At 65.8% G+C, this 17,323-nt stretch overlaps 1 protein-coding gene across 1 annotated transcript in view; it reads left to right on the forward strand.

The window, feature by feature from the left end:
- KCNQ2 (potassium voltage-gated channel subfamily Q member 2) overlaps positions 1–11,805 on the forward strand; it is a 49,008-nt gene extending 37,203 nt beyond the window's left edge. Inside the window, exons 12-17 of the mRNA XM_039237078.1 lie at positions 2,063–2,116; positions 5,201–5,424; positions 5,952–6,060; positions 6,355–6,486; positions 10,511–10,634; positions 10,874–11,805. Of these exons, the coding sequence (XP_039093009.1) occupies positions 2,063–2,116; positions 5,201–5,424; positions 5,952–6,060; positions 6,355–6,486; positions 10,511–10,634; positions 10,874–11,578 (1,348 nt within the window). The 3' untranslated portion in view covers positions 11,579–11,805. The remainder of the gene's footprint in view (positions 1–2,062; positions 2,117–5,200; positions 5,425–5,951; positions 6,061–6,354; positions 6,487–10,510; positions 10,635–10,873) is intronic.
- Positions 11,806–17,323: the final 5,518 nt, after the last annotated feature.

Here is a 17,323-nt window from a genome sequence, read left to right on the forward strand (position 1 = left end):
GCGGGGTCTCGGGCTGTGCTGCTCTGGGTGTGTCTGATCTGCCCCATCCCACCCCCTCCCACTTCTCACTGCCCCCCTCCCCTGTGCCTGGAGGAGACCCCTGGCCTCCAGATGCTTTGCCCCCTTGTCTGTGTGGGTCCCTCCTCGTCGAGGCAGCAGCGTGCTGTGTCCGAGTGCCTGTTTGTTCAGTCTGGTCTTGGTGAGTGTCTGTGGGCTCCTCTTCCACCCACTTGCCCCCCAGGCCCCTGGGCGTGCCTGCCCACCCCTCCTGGACCCTTGCTGTCTGCTGGCCGTGCTCAGACACGTGGCTGCTGTGGGCAGGAAACCCCAGTGCTGGCCTGAGCCCTGAAGGAATGGGCCTGGATTGTGGGTCCTTGAGCCCCCAGGCCCATGGCCCCGTGTGCAGGGAAGCCGTGGGTACCCCCAGCTCCGGTCAGGCTCTCTGAGCGCACTGTCCCATGTGGGAGCCACTGTCCACATGTGACCTGTTCAGGTTTTACTGCACATGGTTGGAGAACCAGTGCTCAGGCTCAGGCGCTCAGGAAGCAGGCGGTGGGCGGGCAGGGGGGTGGGTGGCCATCTCGTCAGTGCAGCCGGGAACATGTCTGCAGGCAGTGCTGGGCTCTTCAAGGCTGGCGTCTCTGCTGGGAGTTCTGAAGGCAGCAAAGCTGTTTGGGGGGTCGGTCAAAGCTGGGGTCCTTCTGAGGGACTGGAGGCCAAGACCAGCCCCCCATCATCCTCTTTCCCTGGACAGAGCCTCCAGGTAGTGGGGGCTGAAGGCTCTGTGCAGGCCCTGGGAACCCCAGCAGGGAGGGGTTCAGGGGGTCTCAGTCTTCAGCTGCAGTGGGACTGTGGCCGACGTGAGGGTGCGCCTTGGGCGGGAACATTTGCCCCACGTTTGAGGGGCTGCTACGAACAGAGCTGCTAGGTGGTAGGGGGGGTCTGGGTCCCGGGGATACTGAGTCCCTGGGACGTGAGAGCACTTGCTGGTACAGCTGGACCCCTGTTCCTTCACTGAGAGGACCCCACAGGGAGGAAGTCCTCTCTAGAAGGGAGGGAGCTCGGGGGGCCATGGCCCTCGGCCCTCAGGTCAGCAGAGTGCCCTGAGGAGGGTGAACTGCTCACCCAGTGGGAAGAGCTAAGTGTTCGGGACTGGGGGGTCCTGTAGGGACGCTGGGCGCCCCCGCCTGGGGCTGGGTTCCGTGAGTGGGGAGTCGGCGTGTTTGGTTCCTCGGTCCTCAGTTTGAGAGCAGCTGTCTCAGGCGATAGCTGCAGGGGTGGGCAGGGAGGGCGGCCTCAGGAAAACCAAAGATTCTTGTGTGTTCTCACTTTCGCTTAAAACTGTGCGTGATCTAGTGCGGAGAGATCTGGGACCTTCGGGGAGGTTCCTGGGGAGCGCGGACCGTTGGCGGAGCCTTTTTGGAGCTGCCGGCAGGTCCAGCCCAGCCCAGCCCAGCCCAGGGCTTCAGCACTGACACCCAGACGGATGGGCTTGGGCGATGCTCCCAAGGCCGCTTTCTTGAGCTTCCCATCAGGGACAGGCAGCCACTGCCTCCTGGACACACTGAGGCCGCTCCTGGCAGGCAGCTGGCTGGGCTCGGTGAAGCCTCAGTGATCAGTTTGTGACGCCAGAGTGCACGCTCCTCCTCCCTAAAATGTGTGCTTTCTGGAATCCTGTCCATCGAGAACAAGCCTTTTGCAAAGTCTTCCCCATGTATTATTTTTTGGTTGGCATGAATATAGCAAAAAATAATACATCTTTAAAAAGACATGGTCCAAAACTCTGACTCTGGAAGGAAAAGGTATTTTTGGAGGAAAAAACGGGATTTTTTTTTTTTTCTCCAAAAATAGGGCACTATTTTCTCTTCCAGGCCGGCGGAAGACTCTCTGTGCAGCCCCCTCACTGTCGTTGCTCAGACCCAAGTGCTGCTGCTGGACCCTGAGCCCAGAGCTGCGTCAGGGTGGGCGCGGTGCCTCAGTTTCCCTGTGCTTTCTGCCCGCTCGCCCGGCCCAGGCCCCCTCTGGGCGTGCCCAGGACTAACTGTGCTCTCCTCATTTCCAGTAAAGGCAGACCGTGCAGAGAGTCCCTGTGTGGATGCTGCCCTGGACACTCTAGGTACCGCGGGGCGTGTCGCACGGACCGACCATTGCTGCACGGCTCTACTCCACCTCCTCTCCCGCTCCAAACACTCTGCTTATTAGAGGTTCTAGATGAGCGAGGGACAGGCTGGCGCCCCGCCCCGGCCCCCCAGGCCCCAATTCTGATTGGCAGCTCGGCCTCTGCGGCCCCTTGCAGTGGAGCCCCAGGCCCCCTCTGATTCCAAACGACGACCGGTGACCGTGCTGGCGGCATAGATGCTTTTGTCCCCAAGCCAAACGACGCCCTGCTCCACGCAGGAGGGGGGACCGGCCAGGGGCTCTGGGGCCAGGAAGGGCGCTGGTGGTTCGCGGGGTCCTCATCGCTCTCCGGTGAGCCTTCCCTCCGGGGCTCGCCAGTCTAGCACCTCTACTACGCACCACGGGCGGCCACTCCTCACCGGCCGCCTCGCCTCGGGAGGCAGCTCCGTCCTGTGTGCAGGGCTCCCTGGGGCCCTGACACAGCAGACGCGCCGGAAAGCCGGAGGCCCACGGCTCCCCCTTCCCACCACAGGCCTGGTTTCGGGCGGACGGGAAACGCCCTCTGCACCGTGGGCTCCTTGTCCGCACCTCTACTTGGTCCACCGTCTGCTGTTGGGTGTGTGGAAGCGTCTGTCCTGCTTGCTGTGGGTCCCGCCCCCCCGCCTGCCCCCCTCCCTGACCAGCGCAGCGCGCAGCCCCACGGCGCGTGGGTGTGCGCTCGCCTGTCCTCTTGCATGCGGCGGTGCTGGCCCTGGACGCACTGGTGTCGAGCGGCGGGCATGGGGAGGGGCTGTGCGGCAGGATCAGGGCCCCCAGGGCGGCGGCATGCTCGCGCATCTGCATCTCTGCATGCCTCGAGTTCCCCACCAAGGGGGCGCTTGGGGGAGACTCGCGGCCCCAGGACCGGAGGTTTTGGGCCCCGGCAGAAGCTGACCCACTTGTTCAGAGCTTGTGTCCAGGGTGCTTCTGGCCACAGGCTGGGCCATTGGGGAAGGGGCTGTGGTCAGGCTGCTGGGGCACCAGAAGGGGCGAAGGGGCCCACGGACAGTCCAGGAGCCGCGGCCAAGCTCAGCCTCACCGTGTGCAGGTCTCCTGGATGTCCGTCAGCGTCCGCACTGACCCTGGGCATCTGTGGTCGCGCGTGGGGTGGGGGCAGCTCTCCCTGTGGATGCCGGCTCCCTCCCCGCTGAGCTGGGCCCCCGCTGTGCAGACCCAGGCGTGGCCAGTGTCGGTCAGGGCCTCCCCTTCGCCCCCTGGCTATTTAGGGTTTCGCTGTGGGGCGGCAGGCGGGGGAGGAAAAGGCTGGGGCTTGGCTTTCTCCCCCAGAGCCTCCCGAACCTGCTCCCCTTGTCCCGTGTGAATGCCAGGAAGCCACCCTTGCACACACACGGCGGTCTCGCCGGGGCTCTTTCCGCCAGAGCAGGTGGCCAGAGCCCCGGCCCGTGTTGGCTTGCTTCTGTCCTTGGCTTGTGAGGTTAAGGCAGCCCTTCCCTCGACACCTGCTGCAGCACCAGGTGGGCGCCTGGACGTGGGCGGGCTGCGCGGCTGGGGGCCGGGCGCTGCTCGCACCAGGCTGCGCGGTCTTGGCGTCCACGCGCCGCCTCATCCGTCTGGCAGGATGTCCCCCACCCCGCTCTGCACCTCCCAAGAGCGGGGACAGCGAGGCCTTCCTGTGGCTCTGTCCTCAAGATGGTGGCGTGGCGCCTGGCTCCTGAGGGCTCAGCGGGGCCGTCCCTTCTTACGGCCTCCCTGGACCAGCTGTCGATCTCTGTTGGGAGGGAGGAGGCCATCTGTGCAGGGGGCCCCACGGAGCCTGCATGTGGGCGCCCCTCGGCACCCGTCTGGCCTTGGCCTTGTGCTGGGCATAGCGGTTACGGGCTCGTAGCCAGTGTGTGAGCCAGCGGATGTCTGCTCACCCTGAGAGGGGTCCACACCCCAGCTCAGCCTCCAGCCCTCAGGGGCTCCTTTCTTCCCTTTTCCCTGTTCTGCGGACGGGCAGACGGGTGCTCTCAGCTGCTCCGGGAAGTGGGAGGGGACGCCGGCTGGGACTCCTCTGTCCAGGTTGGGTAGACCAGGCCAGCGGCCATCTCTTCTCCGTGGCCAGTCACGTCTGCGCCGTCTGAGGGACCTGTCTTGGCTGTGGGTCCTGGTTGGGGCCGATGGGGGCAGCTGACCCACGGGAGCTGCAGTCGGGTCTGGCGATGTCTGAACGGTCAGCAGGGGATGGCGGCTTCCCAGTGGCAGCAGAGGTCCCGCCGGGTCCCTCTCTGCAGGTTGTCACAGCCCTTGTGCTGGGTGTAAGCGGGTTCACGGTTCGCAAGAGCCACGCTCTTCCACCGTGGAAACTGTCCAGTGGGACGAAGTGAGTGGCCACCTGGTGCCGGGCCTGACCTACCCCGGACCCACTCCTGTCTCCTGGATGCTGCCCAGAGGGTGTCAGATCCACCTCCACAGGGAGGCCCGAGGACCCCTGGCCGTCATGGTGGCCCCCGCCCTGTGGCACGTCCATCCCTGCCCCTGGAACCGTGGCCGTTCAGATTCCAAACGGCCTGGGTGTGTGTGGCGGGAGCCTGTGCTGGCCCCGGGGCAGGGGAGGGGACAGGCCTTACAGGAGGCCTCGCCCCTCCACACTTCACACTTCTGTGCTTCCTGCACCAGACCTCCCTCCGGTGGCTCCGGGGTTTGGCAGAGGGCCCGGGGTCAGCTAAGACCTCACTCCTCCAGACCCTGGGGCATCATGGGGTGTGAGGGTCAGGCAGGGAAACCAGAGAAGGTTCCCGGGGAAAAGCCACCCCTGCAGGGCATTTCGGGGCCCTCGCGCCCTGAGTGTCACCGTGGAGATGGAGGCCTGATCGGACAGTGTGGAGAATGTCCAGCACCTTTCTGTAGCACCCAAAGTGATTTAAGAGTCCACTGTACCCTCCCCCAAGTCAGGCCGTGCACTGAGGGGCCCCGGGGGCACCCATGTGTGCACGTGTGGGCGCCGGCTGTGAGCGGATGCTGGGGTGTGAGTGCCCTTTGCACAGTGACTTCTCCTGCTGTCTTTCTGTGTGTCCGCCCCTGTTGGTCCTCGTGGGAGCAGTCAGAAGGTCAGTTTGAAAGACCGTGTCTTCTCCAGCCCCCGGGGCGTGGCGGCCAAGGGGAAGGGGTCCCCGCAGGCCCAGACCGTCCGCCGGTCACCCAGCGCCGACCAGAGTCTGGAGGACAGTCCCAGCAAAGTGCCCAAGAGCTGGAGCTTCGGGGACCGCAGCCGGGCGCGCCAGGCCTTCCGGATCAAGGGCGCTGCGTCCCGACAGAACTCAGAAGGTGGGTCAGGCCACCGTCTGCCTGGGCTCTTGCTGCCCCCCAGGCACCACCCAGGGCCCCGGAGCCCCTTCGAGCAGCCCTTGACCCTTTGTTCTGAGGTGAAACTCCCGTAACGTAAGGTCGGCCACGTTACACTGTGCACTTTGGTGGCAGCTAGTGCACTCAGCTCTCATTCTAGCACACTCTGTGGCTCAGAGGAGACCTGCACTTGTTAGGCCCCGCCCAGCCCAGCCACCGCCAGGCTGCTGTCTGTGTGCATCAGCCTCTTCGACACTTTTCACACAAGCCAGCCACGTGCTGTGTGCTTGCACGCCCACGCCAGGCCATGAATCAGCCTCACGCCTGTTTGTGGCTGGTTGATGTTCCGTTGTTTCTGTCCGCTTTGAAGCTGTTCTGTGGGCCGCTAGGCCGCGGGGAGCGGGTGGGCCGGAAGGTGGGTTCCCGGGGAATCGGGGTGCTGCTCTGAGGCAGCCCCTCTGTTCTGGGCACGGTTCCTCCCCTCACGGTTGCGTCCCCCCCCCGCCCAGAAGCCAGCCTCCCCGGGGAGGACGCTGCGGATGACAACAAGAGCTGTAACTGCGAGTTTGTGACCGAAGATCTGACCCCGGGCCTCAAAGTCAGCATCCGGGCCGTGTGGTGAGGGGCTCGGCGGCCGCTCTCCCTGGAACGTGGGGCCTCTGGGGGCTGGTGTGGGGGCACGTGCTCTGGCAAGATGCCTGTGCCTTGCGGCCCCCGTGGCATGAGGGGCCACCTGCCCGTCTCGGGTGCAGAGCACGGAGGCTACCGGGGGCGGCTTCCAGGGAGCTGAGGGGCCCCAGGGGGGCCTATGTAGTGGAGGGACGGGGACAGGCCCAGAGGGCCGCAGCGAGCGGGACGGTGCGTGTTCTCGGAGGTGCTGGGGGGCCCGGGCTCACAGCTGCCCTCCCCCAGTGTGATGCGGTTCCTGGTGTCCAAGCGGAAGTTCAAGGAGAGCCTGCGGCCGTACGACGTGATGGACGTGATCGAGCAGTACTCGGCCGGCCACCTGGACATGCTGTCCCGCATCAAGAACCTGCAGTCCAGGCAAGACCCCCTCCCCCCGCCCCAGGCCGTGGAGCCCGGTTCTTCGGGGCCATGGCTGGCGTGGGGCGACGTGGGGGCCCACATGCCGCTCGCCGAGGCGGTCAGGGCTGCCTGCCGCCACCTCCGGGGCCTTCCTCTCTGGCCCCGTGCCGGCCCTCCGTGGGCTTCCTGCGTGTCCTCATGTGGTCTGTCTGTTGTAAGATTTCTGTTGTCTCTCCCTTCTCGCCCTCCTGCCCTTGCTCCGGTGGGCAAGCGTGTATGTGTGTGCGCATTCACATGCACACGTGTGCACAGGTGTGGGTATCTGTGGCCACACGTACAGGTGCATGTGTGTGCACATGTGTGTACATGTGCCCGTGTGCACGTATGTGCGCACGTTATGCATGTGTGTGGCGTGTGCATGTGCCTCTGTGTGTGCTGGGCCGTGTGTGCAGTGGGTCCACGCATGCACGTGTGCACTTGCGCACAGTAGTGTGCGTGTGTGGTGGGGGCGAGGGTAGTTCTCTCAGGAGACGGACCTGCCAGCAGGTTCCTCTTCTTCCAGGACAGGGGCTTGTCCATCCCCGTCCCTCGCAGGGCCCCCTGTGCGAGGCGTGTGAGGCGTGGCAGCGGCAGGGTTACCCACGTGCTGCAAATGGACCCGGGCCCGGGCGCACATGCGTGCACAGGCACGGATACATGCACACACGTGTGTGTGGTGTCTGTGAGGAGCCCACACAGCTGTTCCCGAGGTCTCTCCGGAAGTGGGTCACAAGCTTCAGCCAGTAGAGCCCCTCCCCTGCCCAGGGTCCCTCTAACTCCACTGGTGAGTCCCGGAAGCGGGGCCCTGGCTGCAGCAGGTCCGGACGGTCGGGGGACAGTCCGAGGGGCCAGCCAGCCCCTCAGGCCCTGTCGGTAGTGAAGGCCTCATCTGGGGGGGTCAGGGTGCCCATCCTGCACCCACACAACAGGGACGGATCTTCCTGTGCCTTGAGCTGCTCCAGTCGGCCAGGTAGCTGGGGGGACCCTGTCCTCAACACGGGCGGAGGGTATGAAGTCCGCTGCTCACCGTTCCCCCCCACCCGCCCAGGGCATCAGCTAGACCTGTGCCGTCATGTGAGCGAATGCGTATGTGATGTGCGTGTGCGTGCGTGTGTGTAATTATGCACAGCCAAGTAAGTGTGTACCTGTGCAGTGTGTGCAAACCCGTGCGTGCACACGCGTGTGCAGAGCGTGGATGTGCACGTGCACAGGTGTGTGTGTGTGTGAGAGAGAACACTGCCGTGGCTCGGCCGCTGGGCCTGTTCCACTTCTCTCTCACTGAGGCCGGTTTTGTTCACCAGGTTCCTCTGTCCTCCCCACCCCCCACCCCATTCTGACCCGGAGAACAGAGCACACGGCCGCCCCAAGGAGCTGGGACGCCCTCGCTGGCAGGGCCCCACCGTGGCTCGCCGGCGCCCTCTGGCGCTGTGCCCCGGCCGCGGCAGCTCTCGTGCAGGCAGGCACCTGCTCGCCCAGCAGGCCCGGGCACAGCCCTGTGGTTGCTCGGCGCCTCCCAGGTCAGGCGAGCGCCTTCCTTGCTGCTTCACGACGCATTTGGTGGTGTCTCTTTTCTCGCCAGGATAGATATGATTGTGGGCCCCCCACCCCCTTCAACTCCCCGGCACAAGAAGTACCCCAGCAAAGGACCCGCGGCCCCTCCGAGAGAGTCACCCCAGTACTCACCTAGGTCAGGATGCTAGCCCTCCCTGCCTCGTGTCTGTGGGACGGCCAGCCCCCTTCGCTCCAGGCCACATGACGGCAGCACCTGGCCCACATCCTGACGGGGCATCGGGGGTGGGGGGCCCCAGGGGGGGCTGTGTCAGGGTCCTGGGGGAGCTTTCCATGGGGGGCTCCTTTCCATGGACATCCCAGGTGATGTCTGCCTGGCCAGGGGTCCCCCGGCCGGCTGTGACCCCAGCCCCCTGCACCCTCCCCGCAGCGGGGCTGACCTGGGCTGCTTCATGGATCTGAGGAGGCCGTTGTTGCTTCTCCTGCCTTGGAACCCGAGGGTGGAGTTAGTAGGAAAGTCCCCGCCGAGCCAGCCCCGAGCCAGGCGCCAAGGGGACGTGCGAGAGCTCGCTGCTTCATTTCCAGCAGGCAGAACAGAATACGGAAGCCAGTCGGGCCGACGAGGGGAGGGGAGGGCGGGAGGGCACAGTTAGGTGCAGAGTTCACAGAAGCGGCTGCTCTAGCGACAGATTCAAACCAGAGCTTCTTGTCTCCCTGAGACGGAGGATGGCCGTGACCTGTCACCCTCGGGCAGGGCCGGTCAGCTGAGGGACAGCAGAGCCCCCGGGGCCAGAGAGGAGGGCCAAGACACGTGTGCCTGGCTGGCCGGCAGCGCAGGGCAGAGGGGCCCCAGAGCACCCCGGACGGCAGGGACGCTGGCACGTGGGTGCAGCTGGCCACTGGAGGGACGGCTGTGCGTGGTCCGTCCTCCCCGTGTGCTGGGTGTCAGCACACTGGACACGTCATCCTGGTGGTGCCTCTGTGAGAGAGGAGTTCCTGGGGAGCAGACCTGACCCAGGGCAGCCTCCGGCAGTGTTTGCTGGACCCCTGCTCTGCCCACATCCCCCCGCCTTGACACGCCAGCCCGTCCTGGGCTTTGTGCAGGGAGTTGGGGGTTGGGTGTCAGCCGTGAGCTGGGAAGGCCCTGCAGCCCTCGGAACCCCCGGGGCCCCTGGACCACCACGGCCAGAGGCCGCACAGAGAAGGGGCAGGAGGCACGGTGTGGGCACGTGGGGTTACCAGGGCTGAGGGGAGGGCCGGCACGGGCCCCTCAGGCCCCTCTCCCAAACCCTGGCAGCATCGGCCGGGCTCCCAGGGGGCCCGTCATGTGGCAGGGGTGAAGGCGCTGAGCTTGGAAACACCAGGAAACCCCCTCCCTCCTCTCCTCCACCGGCGTCTGCTTGGAGCCCGAGGGCCCCCCGCTGTCCCCCAGCCCTTCCCGGTCCCTGGTGCATGAGTCAAGCATGGAGCTCAAACAGAGCATGAGGCCGCATCGTGGCTGACGCAAGCCTGGACCCCTCTTCCGCTTCATGCAACAGAAAGAAAGCAGTCGCCCCTGAGCCCCGCTCCCCCTTTAGAGGCAGAGCAGCCTGTGGGCGAGGAAGGGAGCCGAGAGGTGGCCCCGGCCGGCCCACGTGGCCGCCTGTGCTCCGAGACCTGAGGAGAGGCTCCCGACCGCGTGGCCCGGCCCGGCGGGGGTGCTGTTTGCCGGGCGGGGTGGAGTGGCCGACCCAGTGGCTGGTGGACAGCCTGGGTCTTTGTCTCCGAGGGACCCCCGCATACCTGTGGGCCTGGGCTCCCAGCTGGCAGCCGTGCCGCCGCGGCGGCCCCTTCCCAGCCCGTCGGTGGCCCGTTCTGTTCGGCCAGGGACCATGCTGACGTCCTCCTCCCGATAGAAACCTCCTGCCTCCTGTTGCTGTTCGTGACCCGTGGCCTCCTTTGAGTTGAGCTCAGCTGTGCTCTCCATCCCACACGCGCGTGCACACACGCCCAGCAAGCACACTCTCCGGTCGGCAGCGGCTCTGTCTGCCCCCGTGCAGTGCGTTGGTGGTTGCCTGTGTCGGTCTGTGTCCCTCCCTGTCCGGTGTGCATGGAGCTGTGGCCCCTCATCATCTGCTTCTGTCCCCGCCGCAGACGTGGAGCCCCGCCTTCCCCAGACCCCTCCGGGCTGACTGAGGCACATTGTGGAGGAGTAAAGCTCAGGGGAGGGGGCAGGGCACGGGGGTGGGGGTGGGCGGCCTGAACCCCTTTACTCCTCACTGATGTGCGGGCCGCTGGGACAGAGCGGGCGCGGAGCAGCCCCTCAGGCTCGGAGAGCAGGGCAAGACCAGGCGCCCCGCGTCTACCTGCCCCGGCACCCTGCTGCCCCCCCAGCGGCTCTGGGCCCAGCCTAGAACCTGGATCTGGGGGCCGCGGCCTGGCCCGGGAGGAGGGGCCACGGGCCCTGGCGCACCCTCCTGAACTCGTGCTGGGGGGTGGGGTCTCTTCCCGGCAGAGTGGACCAGATCGTGGGGCGGGGCCCAGCGATCACCGACAAGGACCGCACCAAGGGCCCGGCCGAGGCCGAGTTGCCCGAGGACCCCAGCATGATGGGCCGGCTGGGGAAGGTGGAGAAGCAGGTAGGAGAGTCCTCCAGCCCCGGGGGCCAGGGAAGGACACGGCCCTTCCTTCCCGCTGGAGGGTTTGCTCCAAGGGGTGGACCCACGGTGGCCAGCAGGGTGGCCCAGAGGCCACACAGGCTGGTGGGGGGGGCGTCGGGCAGAGCTCCTGGTGCGTTTGCTTCCAGGCCCGTGCGGGGGCAGCCGGTTCCCCCCGCCTCCTGGGAGCGCCGCGTCTTGTTCAGCAGCCCCTCTTCCAGGTCTTGTCCATGGAGAAGAAGCTGGACTTCCTGGTGAACATCTACATGCAGCGCATGGGCATCCCCCCGACAGAGACGGAGGCGTACTTTGGGGCCAAGGAGCCCGAGCCCGCGCCCCCCTACCACAGCCCCGAGGACAGCCGTGAGCACGGGGACAGGGACGGCTGCATCATCAAGCTGATCCGTTCCGCCAGCTCCACGGGCCAGAAGAACTTCTCGGCGCCCTTGGCCGGCCCCCCGGCCCAGTGCCCGCCTTCCACCTCGTGGCAGCAGCAATGCCACCCACGCCAGGGCCACGGCACCTCCCCCGTGGGTGACCACGGCTCGCTGGTGCGCATCCCGCCCCCGCCAGCCCACGAGCGCTCGCTGTCCGCCTACAGCGGTGGCAACAGGGCCGGCACGGAGTCCCTGAGGCACGAAGGCGCCCTGCGGGGCAGCGACACGTCCATCTCCATCCCGTCCGTGGACCACGAGGAGCTGGAACGTTCTTTCAGCGGCTTCAGCATCTCCCAGTCCAAGGAGAACCTGGACGGCCTCCACAGCTGCTACGCGGCCGTCGCACCGTGCGCCAAAGTCAGACCCTACATCGCGGAGGGCGAGTCGGACACAGACTCGGACCTCTGCACCCCGTGCGGGCCCCCGCCGCGCTCTGCCACCGGGGAGGGCCCTTTCGGCGACGTGGGCTGGGCCGGGCCGCGGAAGTGAGGCCGCCCGCTGGCCTCTCCCTGACTCTTGGCCTTCCAGGTTTGCAGACGGGACTCTCCTCCGAGCGGCACGGGCGGGGGCGCCGTGGTCTTGCCGAGCGAAGTCTGGCACAAGTTATTTTCTAACAAGGGGCAGCCAGGCCGGCTGCGCCCTCTCTGCGGACTGTCGGCTGGGCTGTGAGCGGGGCTGACGGCTGAGGACAGACCCCTGGCGGCAGGGAGGAGGCGTGCGGTCAAGGAGCAGGGCTGGGTGAGGGTGGCAGGGAGGGGCAGGGGCAGGGGCCTTGCGGCCCGGTGGGGAGGGAGCCTGGGCTTGGCCCTCTGTCCCGCAGGCCTGGCATGATGCCTTCCCTCCTGCGTGGCCAGCCAGAGAGCTGTGGGCCAGCAGGGGAGGGGCTCCCGTGGGGAGGGGCCTGTTCCACAGGCTACTGGGAGGGGTCCTTGGGGGCTCTTGCAGCCCCAGGTGATCTGGGGAGGGGCTCCCCGATGTTCTCTGTTGTGCTCTGGCCGCACACTGGCCACCAGGCCACGGCCAGCACTGAAATAGAGACCCGTGCGCCGGGAGCGTGCTGGGGGGTCGGGGGCACCGCCCAGGGCCGGATCGTGTTTCTAGGTCCCAGGGCCGGGCGGGTCAGGTGAGCGGGTTCACGTGCTTCTTTCCCTGGGGCCCTGCCTCGCTGCCCCCCATTGGTGCCTCGACAGGACCCAGGGCCAGGGGATGCTCTAACCCCCAGGAAAACTCTTCAAAGCCCCCCCCGAGAGTCGGTGCTCCCCCGCCCCGTGGAGCTGAAGCAGCCCCGCCCTGTCGGGCGCCTGCTTCGTCCCCACTGCGGCTGGCCGTCCACCCACTTGCTCTGCACTGACTGCTCCCTTGGCTGTGACTTCTTAGTATCCTGGGAGTCAAGGGTGCCCAACTCCAGCCTGAGCCTCGGGGAGCAGCGGCCCCTGTTTCTCTGTGGTTGGCACCCTGGCCCAGTGACAGTAGCTCTGAGCCAGCCTCAGCAGTCCGTGGGGGGGGGGGCAGCGGGCATTTGGAACCGCAGGCCTGGGCACCTGGTTCTGTCTGAGGCCGTGATCCCTGGGTACGGTGGGGCTGGGCGTGGCCGAGCCCACTATGGAGTGACTTCCCCTAAAGCGCTAGGTCCTGGACGGCCCCGTCGTGACTCGGACCAGAAGTGGTTGGCAAGAGTCTGTCTTGTCCTCGGAGAAGAGCTTGAGGGTCACGTGGGGGCCTGGGGCTCAGAGGTCTTTAGGGAGTCACGTCAGTTGACCAGGCGGGGGCCGGTGCTGTGGGCTCTGTGCCTGCCCCTCCGCTGGCCAGGACACCCCGGCTCCCACCGTGGGCACAACTCACTGGCAGCGCAGCCGCCAGAGGGTGGAGGGTCCAGGCTGCCAGTTGGAAGCCTCTGTCCCTGTGAAGGCCCGGCCTCCGGGAGGGCAGGCGTTGGAGTTGCCACGGGGCCTGGGAAGGAGGCCCCGCGGGAGCCCCCCTGGCTCTCCCTCACGCTGCTGAGAAGAGTCCCTGCCAGTGCAGACACACGGGCCTCGGAGCGGCCTATGTGGCGTGGCCCCTGTGCCGTGGCCCGGGCAGGCGGCCTCTCCCATCGCTGCCTCCCACTGGGCTGAGCCCCCTTCGCCTGTGACCCTCGCGTCACCGAGGCTCCGGCTGCAGACCGCCAGGCAGGGCCGGAGCCGGCAGCCCCTGGGCCGGGCAAGGCCGCCATGGCACCAGCTCTGGCTGGAGGCCGGTCTCGAGGCCCTGAGGGAGTTAGAGGCCCGTCAGCAGCGACAGGGACCCACCCCGTCAGGCCCCAGGCCCTGGGAGGAGGGGCCCCTTGTCCTGAGAGAAAGAGTGCTGTCCTGTGCCGAGCGTCCCTGGGGACGGGCGGAGCTGCAGCTGCCCTCAGACTACTCCCCGTCGGCAGAGCAGAGCCGCCCCGATGCCAGTGTGGGGGGGGGGGCACAGCAGGAGACTGAGAGGCTCGGCCCCTGGGGAGGGAGGAGGCACATAGCTCCGGGGGATGGGTTTAGGGGCTTCCTCTCGGGGCACCTAGACCAAGGCCTGAGCAGTGAGTGTGTCCCTCACAGCACCCGTCCGCTGCCCCGGGGTCCCGCCGTCAGGGAGGCATCGCAGGAGAAGGCTGGATGCCTTCGCAGGAGGCGTGAGCACCGGCTGGGCGTGTGAGGTGGGAGCACGGAGCTGGGCATCGTCATCCTTGGCAGATGTGGCAAAGGTTTCCCAAGACGAGAGTGCTTGTTAGGCTGGAGTTTGCGCCCCACCCCCGCCACACACCCCTGCGCCCACGTACACGCTTGTGTGCGTGCAGCACACGCACACTCACATACACAAGCACGCTCACAGGGATACAGCTTGGCACACACAACCCCATGTGCACGCACATGCTCATGTGCACACCTACACACAAGCTCACACTTGTACACTTACCCACACATGCTCACATGTATACACGTGCTCATGTGCACACCTATAAGCTCACACGTGCAGCTCACCCACATATGCTCATGCTCACACGCACATGTGCACACTCATACACACAAACACAAGCTCACAAATACATGCATACTCACCTATACATGCTCACGTGTACACAAGTGCACACTTACACAAAGCTCACACGCCCACATGTGTACACACGTGCTCACATAGTGCACACACACTTATACACAAGCTCACATGCATGCTCATCCATACATGCTCGCACGCACACGTGCACACGCACACACGCTCACCATGTGGGTGCACACCCACACGCATGCACTCACACACACTTGCTCAATGTGTGCCCACACTGCATTTCTGACCTCGGTGGCCCTTTGGCCTCTCTCTGGACCTGCCTGCGTTAAGCTCGGGGAATGGACGACTGTGAGTGACAGGTGGCCCTGGCAGAGCCCTCAGGGTCCCAGGCCCCTCACGTCAGCGGGCCAAGCCGCTGTCCAGAGCCTCTGGTCACAGATGCCATGACACAGTTGGGCTGGGCTGGGGAGGCCCAGGGTGCCCGGTTGTGACCCTGGGGCCCTGACCGGCTCTCTCTGCCTCCCTGGCCACATGGGCATTGCCCTCTCCCTCACTGGCACGTTCCAGCCCGGCACACCATGCTCATCCACGAAAACTCACGAGCCATGGCCTCGCTGGGCCTCCCTGGAGAACCGAGGGGCCCTGGCCAGGTGGCAGAGGCCTCCCTCAGGTGCCCGCTCTGGGCACCACACTCACTGGGGGCACTCACCTCAAGCCCCTGTTTGGAGGCTGGAGAGGTGCCCGCGCTCTGGGACCCCGCGCTGCAGAGGGTGCTCTGTAGAGGCTATGTGGTTAGAGCAGGGCCTGCCCTGTGGCCGCCCCGGGTCCCCGAGCCCCGAGAACACACGCCAGCCTGGCGGGGTCGGCTAACCTTGTCCCTTGTACGAGGCTCACAGCTCAACACCTTAACACGGAGCAGGGGGGTGCTCTCACATTCAGGGGGCGCCCCTGCCTCTGCTGTTTGTGGATGGAACTCGGCCCTGAGACCTTTCTAGATGCTTCCTGAAGCCCAGATGCGTGGAGGGCTCCTGGGAGGCCTTTGTAGAAATGCTGATTATTTATATCTATTTCGTATCCACCCCAAATTGTAAATAGTGTACAGAGTGCGGCACAGGCGTTTGCCTTTGATGTCATGCTGCAAGACCAGAGTGACAGCAGTGTCCCCACCCTCTGGTGTCACAGCCCTTGACATGAGCGTGGTGTGCAGAGGGATGGTTCCACAGCCCGTGGAGGGTCTAGGGGCCCCTTGCAGCCGAGCAGGGCCGTTCAGCAGGAGGGGCTCCGTGCCCCAGGTGGCCCCCCCGGCTCCATGCTCGCTGGCTCAGAATCAGACGCCCCTTCCCTGACGCTGCCCTGAGTGGTCTTCCACTGCCTTCGGTGCTGGTGTGGACAGACCTGCCCTCTGTGACCCCGGAGCGGGTCTTCAGGCCACCTGCTTGAATGTGCCAATGCTGGGTGAGGGGCGGGAGGGCTGGACGGGGCCCAGAAGTAAGGGGCTACCTGCTTCTAGCACCCAGGGGAGCCTGTGTGGCTGCCCCCAGGGGCAGGCTCCACTGGGCCCATGCCGAACAGAAAGTAGAAGAGACAACCAGGGAGGGCTTCCTGAAAGAGGCGGTGTGGTGGGATTTAGGGGCTTGTACCTCTCCTCTCTCCAAGGGAACTGGGAAAACCAGGTGCCGAGGCCAGGACACTGCATGGTCCCTGGAGCATGCACGAGCGGGGACCACGGGTCACTGGGTGTGCCGTCTTGTGGGGGTGGGGGCTGACTGCAGACCCCAGGAGGAGGAGCTCTTGGAGGCAGAGAGGCTTTAGCAAACAGGGTAGAGAGAGAAGGGAAGAGATGCTCCCTGGAAGGTGAGACCCTCCGTCAGCCTCTCAGAGGCACTTCTCATCTTGGACACCTGCATGGGTGTCCCTGGCTGGCAGAGGACGCCAGGGAGACCCTCAGGACAGGCAGATCAGGCGCCGGGGGGGGGGGGGCGAGAGGCCCACAGCGCTGCCCCCCCCACGCCCACCTCTGTCTGGGTTTCATAATGTTGTTGCCTTAATGCACGTTGACGGAAATTCACTGAGGCTGCCCCAGGCCCCCTGGCGTCTGCCGGGCAGCGACACAGGACCCTGCCTCCTCCTCTCCGCCAGCTCCACAGACGGACGCAGAGCGGGCAGCGGACCTGGCACCAGCCTCACGCCCGCCGGGCCCTCCCTCGCCCCTTTCCGTGCCCGCCCCGCAGCTCTCACCCACGCCGCTGCCTTGGCTGTCCACACTTGTCCTTGCTCCAAAGAATACTCATAATGCCTTCAGTACTGACGTACACCCTGACCACTCGTATGCACCCCCGCACCATAGCCGCCGGGCCTTTTCTTCTCGTGAATGTGTTACCACCGCACACTTGACCCTCGACTTGTGCATTGTCCGTTTTCTAGGGATAGATGCCCAGGGAATGAACTCCAGTTTTCTATGGACCAACCGAGATGCTGACTTACTCAACTCACTGTCAGGTTGACACTTGTACCTGAGAGCGGGACTGCAGGGGTGGGATCTGGCAGCGGGGCGCATGTGGAAAGTTCCAGAAAGTTCTACTGCCACAGGGACTGTGCACTTAGTAAAACACAGTGATTCAACCTGCATGTTGTGTGTGGCCTCTTTCCTCTTGCCGTCTCGGGGCCGCTGGCCTGTGGCCCTGCTCACAAGGTGCCAGGCAGCGTGAGGCCACTGTGCTCCCATGGGAGGGTGTGGGGGGACTCGCACTCTCCCAGGGTCAAGGCCTTGGGCTCTGTCAGTGTCCTTTGCTGCCATAACAAAGGGCTGCAGGTCGTGGCTTAAGACAATAGGAGTTCACGCTCCCTCACCCGGGCCTGAGCCCGCAGAGGCCCCTGCCTGTGGCCCTTCCCTTGGGCCTTCAGGAGCAGCCGGGGTCTGGGGCCTGAGAGCCCTCTGGGCCGTCCCAGCACATGGGCCGCGTTCACGGGCGTGGGCCCCATGCACGTGGATCCCGTGCAGACGTGGGCCTTGCTGCTGGCACCTGGCGTAGGGCCTGCTGTTGGCGGCTTCCCAGTCTCCCTTCCCCCACCTCCTGCACCCCGGCCCCCGCGCGGGCCCAGCAGGCTGAGGTGCGGGGGTGCAGTGGGACAGGGGGTCCAGGTGAGGGCCCGGCTCCAGTCGGGTTTGAGACAGAGGCAAGCTCAGTGTTTCCAGCAACGCCGCCCCCG

This window comes from Hyaena hyaena, unplaced genomic scaffold, assembly GCF_003009895.1.
Source record: "Hyaena hyaena isolate Hyena2069 unplaced genomic scaffold, ASM300989v1 scaffold_118, whole genome shotgun sequence".
Classification (NCBI taxonomy): domain Eukaryota; kingdom Metazoa; phylum Chordata; class Mammalia; order Carnivora; family Hyaenidae; genus Hyaena; species Hyaena hyaena.